This window comes from Vipera berus (genome assembly GCF_964194415.1).
Source record: "Vipera berus genome assembly, chromosome: 3".
NCBI classification, from domain to species: Eukaryota; Metazoa; Chordata; class Lepidosauria; order Squamata; family Viperidae; genus Vipera; species Vipera berus.
The window spans coordinates 134,608,168-134,623,106 of NC_138204.1; the positions used below are offsets into that span (position 1 = coordinate 134,608,168).

The following is a 14,939-nucleotide window of genomic DNA, read 5'->3' on the forward strand; positions in this document are numbered from 1 at the left end:
CAACCCATTTTCTGTAACACTTCTTTTCAGCTCTTTGTAAACTGCAAATGAGACAGACTCATGGACTCGCTGATTTTGAGCGTTTCGGACCACGGGGCAGACAGCCATTAATGGCAATGCCTCCTGGACGTCCTCTGAATTTCCAGAGGCCAATGCAGACTGCACCATTTAATAATAATAATAATAATAATAATAATAATAATAATAATAATAATAATAATAATAATAATAATAATAATAATAATAATAATAATAATAATAATAATAATAATAATAATAATAATTTAATTTCTATACCGCCCTTCTCCCGAAGGACTCAGGGTGGTGTACAGGGCAATACAATAAAATATAACATATAAAAATTAAAAAAAATATTAAATATTACAGCCCAATTCAATACATTAATACGATAACATTAAAATACCCCTAAACCCATCAGACCAGGCCGTCTGAATAGCAGTCTGTGTTTGAGGCTGTTGAGGGTCCAAATTTTGCTAACTCTCAGAGCTCCACTGCCGTGAAGAATTATTATAAGACAGCGGTGGCTGAGGGTCTCGGGGGTACAGGATTGGTGCCTCAGGAGTTATTAATTTTGGGGGGTACAAGAGAGGATTGGACAACTCAGTAATAGCTTTACAGCAGAGTTGCCAAGTGTGTAGTACTGATACTGGAGTGGTTGCAGCCCGATGCAAATTTTGCCCAATTTCTTGCCAATCATTGGGACTAAGAGACCCATCTGCAGGATACCAAGGGCATAACTTACCAATCATCTTAACCAGCTCTTCCACATCCTCTTTATAGACTTTAACTGTTTGTATAGTCCTTGTCAACAAATAGCAAAGGTCAGATACCTGTTTTTTCTGTCCTGTTGAAAGATAAGTCCCCATACTTACCTCGTTGATTCCTTAATAACAGAATGAATAGTTGAACACATTCGTTTAGCTCCTGCCGAGCGAAGGTAAGCCAGAAGTTACAGATTGTCTCACACGGGGCACCAGAAGTAGAGAAAATAATTCAGACCCAGGTCGATAGAGATGCTCTGAACCAGCCAGGCAGCCTCGTCTCTCCAAAAAACTCCCTGAGCAACTGCCCGCTGAATTTTTATTCACCCCCTCTTTCTGAATACCAAATACAACATTACATAAACCCCATCAATCTCAAAAAAGTAGGATACATAGTGATAATTGGATACATAATGAGAACTACTCAGGTGCCTATGAGATCATTACAAAAACAAGATACTAAAAGATATATGTGAAAGCTTTATCATAGCATTTCCCAAACCTCCCACATGCCATCCTGTGCGAACCAGGAGAGTGTGCTCATCACTGTAATTCACGTAGAGGCCGATAAGAAACGTTTGGGAAAGCTGAAGGTTGAGAGGCCAAAAAATGGCTGTTCCCACAATGGCCAATGAACCAGACACCATGATAGTAGACAAACAGCAGAAGACAGTGGTAGTCAGTGGTGGGATTCAATCAGTTTGCACCAGTTCAGCAGAACCGGTATCTAATTTTTTGTCGCCCAGGCCCAGAATGGACTTCCAGAAGCAGCATCCACAGAGATGCTGCTTCTGGAATATGTTCACATATTTGAATCCCACCATTGGGATAAATGTCGCAGTGCCAAGTGACAGCAATATCAGGAAAAAGGAGCATGAGAAGCTGGAGAAGTATAATTAGTGAAGGAGTCCAATGTTCTTCTTGCACCTGTAGAGGGACAGAGGGAGCAATTTGTTCACATATTACTCTTTTATAAAGAATTCATTTTGTAGTTATTCTATTTTTTAAAAAATATTTTAATATATTAGAGGTAAAAAAAATATTAGACAAATACAGTAGATAAACTGAATTTGTACTTTTAAAAATGTGCAGAAGAGGGTGCAGAATAAAAGAACACCAGATCAGGTTCTGGTTACCAACTGCTAGATGTAAGAATTATTATGAAGCAGGTCACAGGGATATAAGATAAGGACTGAAGAATACAAACAAACTTAAATGCCAGGCTGCAAATCACCTTTGGTTCACCGCGGAGCTCCGGGAGATGAAGCGCCGGAGACGGGGCCTAGAGAGCCGTTGGAGATCCAGTCGATCCGAATCCGACCAATTGCGATTAAGAATCCTCACCAGGTCTTATCTCGCTGCGATAAGGGTGGCAAAATCCAATTACTTTTCCACCCTCATCGCGTCCGCAGATAATCGCCCGGCTGCCTTGTTCAGGGTGACTCGCTCCCTACTGAACCAAGAGGTGAGGGAGGAACCCTTGCAGGGTCGAGCTGAGGAATTCGGTCAATATCTGCTGGATAAAATTGCTCGGATTCGAACCGGCCTGGACTCCAACTGGGCTGAGCTGGAAGAACAAGACATGGACAGTCTTGTCGACGTCATCTGGGAGGAATTTGATCCTGTGACTCCTAAGGAAGTGGACAGGATTATGAGGAGGTTGAGCTCCTCCACATGCTTACTGGACCCGTGCCCTTCCTGGCTGGCTTATGCAGCTCGAGAGGGGACACGAGGCTGGTTCCTGGCGGTCATCTCTGCTTCTCTGAGTGAGGGTCACTTCCCCACCGCCTTGAAGGAGGCGGTGGTAAGACCTCTCCTCAAGAAGCCCACCTTGGACCCATCCTCTTTGAATAACTTTCGTCCAGTCTCCAATCTTCGCTTCCTTGCGAAGGTTGTTGAGAGCGTGGTGGCGCACCAACTTCCTCAGATCCTGGATGAAGCGGTTTATCTAGACCCGTACCAATCGGGCTTCAGGCCGGGCTACAGCACGGAGACGGCATTGGTCGCTCTCATGAATGATCTCTGGAGAGCCCGGGACAGGGGCCATTCCTCTGTCCTAGTCTTATTAGACCTCTCGGCGGCTTTCGATACCATCGACCATGGTATCTTGCTGCGACGCCTCAGGGGACTGGGAGTGGGAGGCACGGTTCTGCGGTGGTTCTCCTCCTTTCTCCAAGGTCGCTCGCAGTCGGTGCTGGCAGGGGGACAGAGGTCGACCCCGAGGCCTCTCGCTTGCGGAGTCCCCCAGGGGTCGATCCTCTCGCCTCTCCTGTTCAACATCTACATGAAACCGCTGGGTGAGATCATTCGCAGCTTTGGAGTAGGGTACCATCAGTATGCTGATGACACCCAGCTTTTCATCTCAACTCCAAACAACATCAGTGATGCCCTCGACGTGATGTCCCGCTGCCTGAAAGCGGTCCGGGAATGGATGGGGAGGAACAGGCTTCAACTGAACCCGGACAAGACTGAATGGCTGTACGTACCGGCAAGCCAGGATACTCAGAACATCCCATCCCTTAACATCGGGGACAAGTTACTACCCCCTGTTGATAGGGCCCGCAACCTGGGTGTCCTCCTAGACTCGCAGCTCTCCCTGGAAGATCACATAGGAGCGGTGACCAAGGGGGCCTTCTCCCGGGTTCGACTAGTTCGCCAACTACGGCCTTATCTGGACCTGGATGCCTTACGTACAGTCACCCATGCCCTTGTGACCTCTCGCCTAGACTACTGTAACGCTCTCTACATGGGGCTGCCCTTGAGATCCACTCGGAAGCTTCAACTGGTGCAAAGTGCAGCGGCACGGACACTCTTGGGAGCCTCCCGATACTCCCATATCACACCTCTCCTCCGTGCACTGCACTGGCTTCCGGTTGCCTTCCGTGTGAAGTTCAAGGTGCTAACAATGACATACAAAGCCCTACATGGCATGGGTCCGGACTACCTACGGGAGCACCTTCTGCCAATGTCTGCACCCCACCGTCCTGTGCGCTCCCACAGAGAGGGCCTCCTCAGGGTGCCACCGCTCAAGGAATGTCGGCTGGTGGCCCCCAGGGGGAGGGCATTCTCAGTGGGTGCGCCAGCACTCTGGAACTGCTTGCCAACCGAAATCCGGATGGCCCCCGACCTCCGCACCTTCCGGCGCGACTTAAAAACTTACCTGTTCCAGCAGTCCGGCCTGGCCTGATAGCTCTAATTGGGGTCCCAGTTTGTTTTTACTATTGTTTTTCACTATTGTTCAATCTGTATACCTACCTTACTCTGTACACCGCCCCGAGTCCCTCGGGAGAAGGGCGGTTTATAAAAACAAATAAATAAATAAATAAATAAATTTAGCAACTTAGCAGGTCAACAAAAGAGTGACAAAATAGAATGGAACAAAGGAATGTGATGGACACTGCTGAACAAGAATAAAAGGAGAAACTATATATTATGAGTCTCTTTTGGAAGACTCCCAATAAAGCTCTGGTCCTGCCCACAACCTGCTCTTGGCCAGAGTATAGCAGAGTGTGTGAGTATGTGCATTTTCACATGTGGTATTACCAATGATATAGCTTTTGTATGTTAACAGAAAATTTCTGTGTGCTGTGTGTACCTCTGAGTACTTCAACGGCTGCTGGAATTGGGTATGTCTAGTTTAATGAAGAGAAAGACGAGGGGTGACATTATAGCAGTGTTCCAATATCTCAGGGGCTGCCACAAAGAAGATGGATTCAAGCTGTTCTCCAAATTGCCCGAAGGCTGGACAAGAAGCAACGGATGGAAACTAATCAAGGAGAGAAGCAACCTAGAACTAAGGAGAAACTTCCTGACAGTTAGAAAAATTAACCAGTGGAACAACCTCCCTCCAGAAGCTGTGAATGCTCCAACACTGGATGTTTTTAAGAAGAGACTGGACAGCCATTTGTCTGAAATTGTATAGTGTTTCCTGCCTGAGCAGGGGGTTGGACTAGATGACCTCCAAGGTCCCTTCCAACTTCACTATTATGATTATGATTAACCTGACAAATAATAGACCATCTGTCCAATTTTTTTATTAGTGTGTCAAACAAGGATAACTTCAAGAATATGATTAAGAGATCAAATTCTGCTAAGCCAAGAATTAAAAAAAAATAACTAATACTCATTCATGGTATTCTTATGCAGATATTTCTAGGGTTTAATTCATATTTCCGAAAAGGAAAGCCATGACTGAAACCTGTTTAAGGATATTGTGTCCCTAACTATAGTATTTCATTGTTTCTTATAACCAGAACTATTAATGAACATCAAAATAATGAAGGGTGTTGGGGGGAAATGAAGGTGGATTTTTTCCTGCTGTAGAAAACAAATGTGAAATACATTATGTTACATGTACAATTTCGCCAACCTACTAGATTGATAAAAAGTAAAACAAAAGAAAGAACAAAAATATAACCAGCATATCACTTGAGATGGTTAAATAATCCCCTCTATAAAATGCCACACAACAGCTTTCCTCTGAATAGGAGGAACCTTGTACAATAAGCACATCAACCAAGTAGGAAACACATATGTCCATATATACTTCTGTATCTCATTTTTTTAATTTTTCAAAAAAAGAATAACATTTGATAAACATTTTAAATATTCATTGTTTCAGTTTAAGATTGGATCTTACAACTTGAATTGGAATACTAGCTTTTTCAAAAAAAATCTCTTTGAAATGTAAGCATAAGAAAGATGTTGTCCTATCAGACAGTTTGTTTTCTTGTTTGTTTGTTTTTTTAAAAAAAACATGAAATAAAAGAACCCCGCCCAAAACAAACCTGACATTTTCTTCGACAAATTGCAGCCACTGACAGATTCTACTCTCTGTTCTACACTGATTGTTTTAAAAGAATCAGAAGTCAGCAGGTGTCCTTTGTGTTTCCAGATAAAAGTTAATGTCCTTTCTTTTATTCTGTTTTTCCTTAAGTCTGTTGCTGCGGTTATTTCCACTTTTCTGGTAAGAGTTTCAATAGGCACTTCAGTGGAATTAAGAAAAATCTACCGCTCTTCCACCACAATGCCAGAAAATTTTACTATCTGTGTTGTATCGATAAATTGTAGCTAATAGGCCCAAGACAATCTCAGTGTGACTTCAAAATAAGAAAGTTTAAAAATTAAATTAAATTAAACCCAGCCTCTACCATCAAAACAACAACAACAAAAAAGATAGTCAAAGAACATTCTTCCCCTGAAAAATAGTAAACCAAGATCTGTGGTATGATAAATAAAGGAATTTGCTGGAAACAGCTGTTGTCTCTTATAATCAATGATACTTGTTCTATAAAGCTTGTTTGTGTGTGTGTGTGTGTGTGTGTGTGTGTGTGTGTGTGTGTGTGTGTAAAACTAGTGGATTTACTTTTCCTTCATGGTCCTCCTCCACCTCCAGCTAAGTGACTTTATCTGGATTATAGCTTTCTTCTTCTCCAAACATCTCTGCTAAGACTTTAAAACGTGGTCCCCAGTCACTCAGATAGTCATAATCCTGATCTGCTTCTGTTGCAAAAGAATCTATAGAACTAAGAGATTCAGCTGCAGATCCATTTCCTTCATAAGCATAAGTTGCTAGTGAATCATAAGGGGGAGCTGATGGATCTCCATCATTTTCTCTCAGCCTTTGATTTATGAAGTCTCTAATATTTGTGTTGTCCTCTGTGGGTGGTCTTGAGCGAGGCAAGCGGAGAGCATCTGGCTTGATATCCCTGCGACTTTTGTTATCCTCGATTCCTTTGGGATTCCTTAAAGCCCCAATGTCAAAAGCCTGAGTGTCTTCTTCACCCCCTCCTTCATCATCATAATGAATGACATTGTCTCGAACATCTTCCTTGGAGGTCATTAGGGTGTCTTTTTTCTTCTGCCGTCTCAAGGCCACATAAAGAACCACAATAACTAAAACAAGAGAGAAAACAGGAAATCAATTGGGAATGACTTTTTCTATCAACTTCATGTCACCTTCTATGATCTAAGATCTGACTAATCCAGTTCCAAATATTTTTTAATCTAAAGTACCAAGATGGGGAACAGTCTCAGTGCTAATGCTATGCTGAAAAGTGCACCTCTATTTTGCATCTTACACAAACACACACACACACACAAACACACACACAAGCACACACACATATACACAAAGTGTATCAGAGGAGAGTACTCCTGCTGTTTTTAATGTGTCAGGATAAATTCTCATAAGGATCTGAATTATTGTTGTAGAGGGTCACTGCTTTTCTTTAGATGATGAAAAGCTTTACTACTATTTTGGGTCTCAGAAACCTTACAATCTGTGGTGGGATTCAGCTAGTTCGCACCACTTTGGCAGAACTGGTGGCTAATTTTTTGTTGCCCAGGCCCAGAATGGACTTCCGGAAGCGGCATCCACGCAGAGAACCTGTTGTTCACATATTTGAATCCCACCACTGCTTACAATAAACATTAGCAGCCAAGAGACATTTTCTCTTGGGAATAGGTTTACACTTAGCCAATAAAATGAAATAAATTAACGAACTGCTAGCTCTTTTACTTTCAGCAAACCCCTTAGAGGAAGAGCAGAATCCACAATGGAGGAACCACCGTGAACTAAATCCAATGGATTCCCTCTCCAGAGTGAAATGTTGAAGGGATATGTGAATTTTGAAGGAAGCTTTTTTTTTCTCCATTCATGCCAACTGAGACCCAATTAATTATCCCACTTCAAGACAAGAAGTGTTCTTGGTTCTTTTCCTAAACATATGGTGGGAATATGTGGAGTAGGTATAGAACCATTTAGCTGTGCTGTATTTCTGATATACATATGGGATACTTCTTTGATGTTCTGTCTTCACTGTCAGAGAGGTAATGCAGGAGATTTCTCCATCAAGCACTGAAGGAAACTAACAGACCGTTGGCTAATTCAGTGTCAGTCTCTTGTACAGACGAGTGCTTTCTTGTTTTCAATGGCCATTGCAGAATCTTTTAAACTTTCTTTAAACATCTGCATTAAAGACTGGATAAGAGGTTGGAAAAATGAGGAGGCTTACTAAACCATATAATCTTACAAATTATTTTATTTATTTATTTATTTATTTATTTATTTATTTATTTATTTATTTATTTATTTATTTTAATTCCATTTGTATCCCGGCCTTCTCCGAAGACTCAGGGCGGCTTACAAGCTTAGCAGTAGCCTTCATTCTATGTATATGCCTGCTTATTAGGGCTTTCACACACACCCCAAGCAGCATTATTACAAAGTCAGCTTAATTGCCCCCAACAATCTGGGTCCTCATTTTACCTACCTCGGAAGGATGGAAGGCTGAGTCAACCTTGAGCCTGGTGGGATGCGAACCTGCACTAATTGCAGGCAGCTGGTGTTACTTAAGGAGGCATTAGCCCACTGCTCCACCAAGGCTCTTATCCCTATGAGTTATGGTCTATTATAGGGTAAATCCCATGAATTTCAGAGAGGCTTGTTTTCAGGCAAGAACTACAGCCCTGGTTAATATATTAACTGTCATATTATACATGAGCAAACAATGACATTGCCAAAGATATTACCAAACATTCCATCATCAGTTCTAAAATAGCCAGCTTTCTTTCCTGGATCCTGTACAAAACCTCAGACCACTTGTACAAAAGCAATGAATGGAAGGTGAGTGTTTGCATTATCTTCTGCATGAAGATAATTAATGGAAAAGATCTCCCTCAGCTTCTCTGAAATTTCCCTTCTTCGCTAATATTTCACTTCCATTTTTTTATAATTAAATACTTCTCATTGACTCTTCTCTATGCGTGAAGGTCAGAAGAATCATCATCAGATGGGCCCAGTGAGTACATCCGAAATATTATTCATAAGTGATTATGTGATTATTGACCACACTTAAATAATGGTATTTTTAGAAATTAAATAAAATATTGTACATTTGAGTATAGCAGGGGTAGGCAACTTTGGCTCTTTTATGACTCATGGACTTCAACTCCCAGAATTCATAGCTGGCTCAGGAATACTAGTGATGACCACTTGAAGTCCACGAGTCATAAAAGAGTCAAGGTTGCCTACCCCTGGAGTACAGACTTCAAAGAAATTAGTGCAGAACTCAAAAGAAAAATTGTAACAACAAACAAAAAGAAAATGCTAGCCCAATGACTCAAAGGCTTTCCAGTACTATTGCAGCCCACTATTGTAGCCCTATTTCAATATTATCTTATGTTTTATATAATCTTATATATTATAATAAAAAGGGGTTCAGGGTTAATTTGTGTCTTTCCTTGATGATGGAAGTTTCCTTGATGATAGATGTTTATTGAAATTAAAATTTAGTCAGCAAGAACTTTCAAGGTGAGACTTCATCATTCCATGTGGTTATCATATGTGTGGGATTCACCTTTATAATGTTTCAATAAGATTTGAGAATGCTTATTAAATTTCTGATTGCAATATTCCCAAATTTCAAAGGAGGGCTACATTCAAACCACAGGTCAGGCCTTTGCTTGATGAAATTTCTCAACATCTGGAAATGGGTGGAAAGCAGTTGTTTATATCCAGCTAACCTTTTCATTTGACCAATCTGACAGTTATTCCATCTGGGGGGGGAAAAAACTCCAAATATCTATGGTAATACAATTTACTTTATGCAAATAGGTAAGTACTAACCTAGGAGTATAACAATGCACAACAGAATTGCAATCAATGCTCCCGTGCTGAGTCCAACAGGCAAAAATATTGCTTCAGCATTACATGAGAGGACAGAGCCATCAGAGTCACATCTGCAAACTCGGATTGTCATTGTGTTTGTACTGCTTTGTTTGGGATAGCTACTATCTTCAATGACAATTGGAAGGAGATAGAACTCTTGCTGTCGGCGGCTGTAACCACTTCTGCCAGATACAATTCCTGCTGTGTTGTCTGAAAAACAGGATTGAGTTACGGTTCTCATTATCATCATGGTTCAGAAATGGCACTGAGCGTGATATCTTGTGAAAATGCAGGAAATAAATAAATATAACTTCTGGAGAATGGCCTAAAACATTATATGGCTCATGTGTAATTGTCAGCTTTTTTACTTTTTCTCTATTTTACTAACATCCAGCATCACACAATGAATAAGGTGATTCATCCTGGGACAAATTATTCTTGGGGTCTTGTGCTCAGAAAAAAAGGGTTTGATTGGTTTTTCCCTGCCCAGAACACTTTAATATGGATGTTTTTTAAAATTATTATTATTTTTATTGCAAAGTGCTGAAAGGTACGACTGCTGCCATTTTTCTAATATTCATCTTCTCATTATTATTATTTTTTGCCTTCCTCAACATCCCGATCTGAAAGGCTCACCATGAGGATTTTCCACATGTTTCCCTAGGAATATAAGTGAAGTGTGGGAAACCATGGATGGTGCAGAATACTCTAAAGTCTTCCTTTGCCTTCTCCTTTCTCTCTCTTTCCTTTTAAAGGAATACATTTCTTTTCCAATAAAATGAATGTGAATGATTAACAAAAAATAGCAAAGATATTTTTTTTAATTCCATTTATATCCCGCCCTTCTCCGAAGACTCAGCTTAGCAGTACAAGCTTAGCAGTAGCCTTCATTCTATGTATATGCCTGCTTATTAGGGCTTTCACACACACCCCAAGCGGCATTATTACAAAGTCAGCTTAATTGCCCCCAACAATCTGGGTCCTCATTTTACCTACCCCGGAAGGATGGAAGGCTGAGTCAACCTTGAGCCTGGTGGGATGCGAACCTGCACTAATTGCAGGCAGCTGGTGTTACTTAAGGAGGCATTAGCCCACTGCTCCACCAAGGCTCATGGTGATTTTTGGCATAGAACTGGATGTAATATTAACAGGTTGCAAGCTTCTTTCTCTGTGAGCAGCAACTAAATAAGGTGGAAATTTGCCCTGGGATGCCATCACATCATACGCTTTACATTATTAAACATTAAAGGGGAGGGAAAGAAGAGGAGGAGATTCAGAGCTGATGTCAATCTCACCTGTGCTTTAACAGGTGTCCTCCATTGTATCATTACCCAAAGTGTCACATTGAAATAAGACAGAAGATAATGCAACCTTCCCCCTTCTTCCCCAGGCAAATAACAATTATTGTAACTCTTGCCACACAACCCATCTCAGTTTGACAGCAAGCTGATCAAAGTATAGTAAAAATGAGAAAAGCCACAAATATCACAAGAAGGAGGAATGCCATATTTTCCTTGTGTCTTGTTTCCTTATCCCTACCAAGTCTGCTTTTCAAATGCTTTGATTTCCATTTAGTGCTCTATAGGGAATAAAATAATGGTTTTTTCGTTATTTGGTTAATTTCCACTGGAGGCACATTTTTCAAAAGGTATAAGATTTTCCCCATCCATGTAAAGATATTTAAGAAAACTCCCACAAGCAACTTGACTTGACATACTGTACGCCATTAATACATGGTGATTTTCAAATAGGATTTTTAAGTACTTAAATACTGTACCTATTTTTTCAGTGAATAATGTATAAACTTTTAGTAAATGAATTTTTTTCCAATAAGAAATATAGAAATGAAAAGATTCTTCATTACTTGAAGAAGTATAAAGTCAGTAAGCACTTAACAAAAGGATAAATCAAATTAATTTGTCAATAAACATTAAATATCACACATCTGGTTAGAATTAAGAAAGCTATTTGAGAATTCTAGGTCAGGATTTTGAGTAATACATCTATCTCCTCAGATGTTTTCTCATATTTCTTGCTGCCATTTCTTCTCTAGAAAACAAGAACACAGAATGCTTGGGGTGGGCTTAGGGATAATAGTGGCATAATTAGAGCCATTTAAAAAAGTAAAATAACTTTATTGTAATAAAAAGTAATAAAAGAATTGCAGAGAAGCAAACTGAATTTTTTGTAGCGTCCACCACAAAAAAACTGGTGGTTGAGGATTGAGAAAGAAAAAAAGAAAAAGCAGGTTGAAAAAATATTAATTTCTATTAAATTCCCTTCCTAATTTTCCATAGCTTTTCCCAGCAAATTCCTCACCCTAAATCAAATTGTTTTCTTCCGGCAATACTCAAAACCCAGGGAAGCTAGAATTGATACAAGCTTCTGGCATAGCTTGCTTGCTTTTTCACAGAATTAATAGTGAAAGGATTAAATAAAGAACAATTGTTCCTCCCTGCAATTATTATGCCAAGAGGCTTTCCTCTGTATAGTATACGGTCTTTAGAACCCTGCTTGCTATCAAAGGATCCTGCCTATCCAGTGTTTCTCAATCTAAGCAGTTTTAAGATATGTGGATGCCAACTCCCAGAGTTCCCAGCCAACAGGTTGAGAAACAAGGCTCTAATCTTAGGGACAATAAACTTTGTCTCTGTTTCCTTTTTCTGATTCTGGATACAAGGCCCATCTCTTTTGTATGTTCATTATGATGATGCATACATGCCCCAAAGGGGTGGTATAATGCTACTTGCATCATTTGGATGAAAGCAGGAAGCTTCTGTAGACACCCATGCTCTGTGAGCAATTTCTGCCATTGTCACTATCACTCTTTCATGATCAATATATGTGTTATTGTCTTTTTGAAGATTCTGAGAAGGCAAGGGATAAAACTCAAGCAAATTCTCTTCCCAACTTCCTTCTCACTGCGCCCTAGGTCCATTTTTGTTATGCCAATTGAAACCAAACATTCAAGAAAGGAATATTCAGAAAAAGCACAATTCTAAAATAAGTATTGATAGTATGTTACTAGTTTTATTGCCTAGAGTGACTAGGAAAAAAAAGATCTGCCTGATTCTTTTACAGTACTGTGGATGGGGCCTTTGAGGTAAACCAGACAGGTCAGCCCTTTGAGGTAAACCTTTGAGATAAGCCAGACTAAAAAGCAAAGTTATGAATGATAATGCTAATTTTATTATAAAGTTACCATAACAGATTTTTTTTCCAGTCTGAGTGTGCCTCTTCCTTCCCTCCATCATTAAGGGAATTATGAGAGAGTAAAGCCTAAGATGCTTTCTAAAGGTAACCTAACCATTGTCTTGGCTGCAGCATTTCCTCCTGTTCCTCAAAGATATTCCTTCAGCCTCATCCACTGTGGAACACTCAGGGAAATTGCCACAATTGTCCCTCTTCCTGAAAAAAAGACCCTTCTCATGCCCAACGTATTAGCCCGCAGCTTCTCATAGTACAGGGGAAACAATTACTGTAATCCAACTGCTAAATTTAGAAATCTGAACTAGAACTAAAGCCATCCTGCAAAGCATTTCATTTATTAAAAAACGCTTCTTTTTTGGCTAAGAAACAATTACATTTTGAAATAATTCAACTTCACATGTATAAATCAAAAAACAACTGTAGGTGAATACTGATAGAACAAACTGGTCCTTATAACTGTTTGAAGTATAAACCATCTTACTTGTGAAGTCGTGGACTGTGAAATTGGGCTTTGTAGTAACTTCAGGAGACAGTCGAAAAGAGAATTTTTGCCCGGCAGGAGACAAATCCTTGTCTGATGCACCAATAACCTGAATTACCTAAACCCACAATGGAATTTAAAAAAAAAATGTATGAAAATAAAACAAGATCTTAATTTGTACTTAAACAATGCAATAGAAGCAGAGAGTGAGATATTAACCCTAAGCTGAAATGCAGTTATCTTAACAAGCTGGGCAAGACCAGCCAATGTAGTCTAACATAATAATTATTTAGCAGATGTACATGTACATCTCAAAGGACATTATTCTGCAATATGATCCATCTCTAGCAATAAGTTGCATGTGAGCATTCCCTAGAACTAAGGAGAAATTTCCTGACAGTTAGAACAATTAATCAGTGGAATGACATGCCTTCAGAAGTTGTGAATGCTTAAGAAGAGACTGGACAACCATTTCAAGTCATTAGTGATATGATAAAAGACTGTCCTATGCCTTCAGTTCTGAGAGAGATGGTATGGCAAGAATGTAAGCTTTTTTTGCCCAGGCGTGGCAATGTTCCATTCTGATGCCAATCTTTTTATTGTTTTGGACATTTGCTGTTGCACATCTACTGTATCTTCTAAGCATTTTGTCACAGGAACAAATGTCATAAAAGGGACAAATCCCATTCAAGCAGTTTCCAGAAACAGATCTTTAAAAATAATGTATGGTCTATACAGAGGAGAGTATCTTGTATCCTTTGGGCTACAGTGTTGTACAAGAAAAAGCTATCAGAGCCTATGGGATTTGGAACATTACATTTGATTGGGCAAAGCTTATAAAACAGGACCAAATTATGGATTATAACAGGCTAAAATGTGTTGTCTTTATCACTACGAGTATATTTCAGCCTAACATTTTTCTTAACCTGACAAAGCAACTATAGTTTTTATAGGTTTGGTTCCAAGGTAAACAGCTTATACTCACACAAACTAGGTTCAGGGATTGTCTGAAGACTCATTCTATAGTAGCTGAATATATCTTTTGAAGAGCCACCGTTAATGTGCTGAACAATGAATCCATTTTCCATTAAAGTTCAAAAAAAATAATCTGATACAACTTGGAATAACTTTGATCCCCATGCAAAAAAGTAATTTATATTATTGTGTAAAGATAATTGATACACTCTATTTTTTTCCTCAGTTATGCATTAAAAAGGAAATTTATTAAGTCTTTGATGGACTCTCTTATGTGATAGGAGTATCTTTGACTTGGTAGGTCAAAGAGTATGCAGTGTAGACCTGATAAAAAAATATAAACCATGACCTGGATGATTGAGAATCTCCATAGACATTTAGAACTCTCAGTGATTGTCTGTATGATCACTTATTGTATTTTTGGTCTGCTGTGGGAACTGGGGTATCTTTTATGAGAGCCTCAGCCTTTCTTTGCTGAATTTTGAGGTCCTATTACATTAAGCTACTACCTGAAATTCTTGGGTTGATTTTCATCACTCATGACATTTAGCTTTCATTCACCTTTTCTCTTGATTCTTTTGTCTACAGAAATCTGGATGCAATAATGGATTAGTTCTGAATCAATAAACTGAGGCTCCAAAGCCAAATAAGGTTAGTTTCACCAGGTGATATGCCAGTTTGTGATATAGCTTAACCTGGCTCAAATTATACTGTTTATGAATGATAAAGGTGGGAGTGCTCTTTGACAAAATATTTCTTTTATAGGACCAATTGTCTATTATAACCACAGCTAGTCATGTACTGAAGCCTCTTCTTGGCA

At 39.7% G+C, this 14,939-nt stretch overlaps 1 protein-coding gene across 2 annotated transcripts in view; it reads right to left on the bottom strand.

The window, feature by feature from the left end:
* Positions 1–6,177: 6,177 nt before the first annotated feature.
* CDH12 (cadherin 12) overlaps positions 6,178–14,939 on the bottom strand; it is a gene marked incomplete at its 3' end in the record, with an annotated part of 162,084 nt that continues 153,322 nt past the window's right edge. For both annotated transcript variants that reach the window (XM_081325119.1, XM_081325118.1), the window contains 3 exons: positions 13,145–13,262; positions 9,412–9,663; positions 6,178–6,677 (listed from right to left, as the gene is read on the bottom strand). In XM_081325119.1, coding sequence (XP_081181245.1) covers positions 6,178–6,677; positions 9,412–9,663; positions 13,145–13,262 — 870 coding nt within the window. The remainder of the gene's footprint in view (positions 6,678–9,411; positions 9,664–13,144; positions 13,263–14,939) is intronic.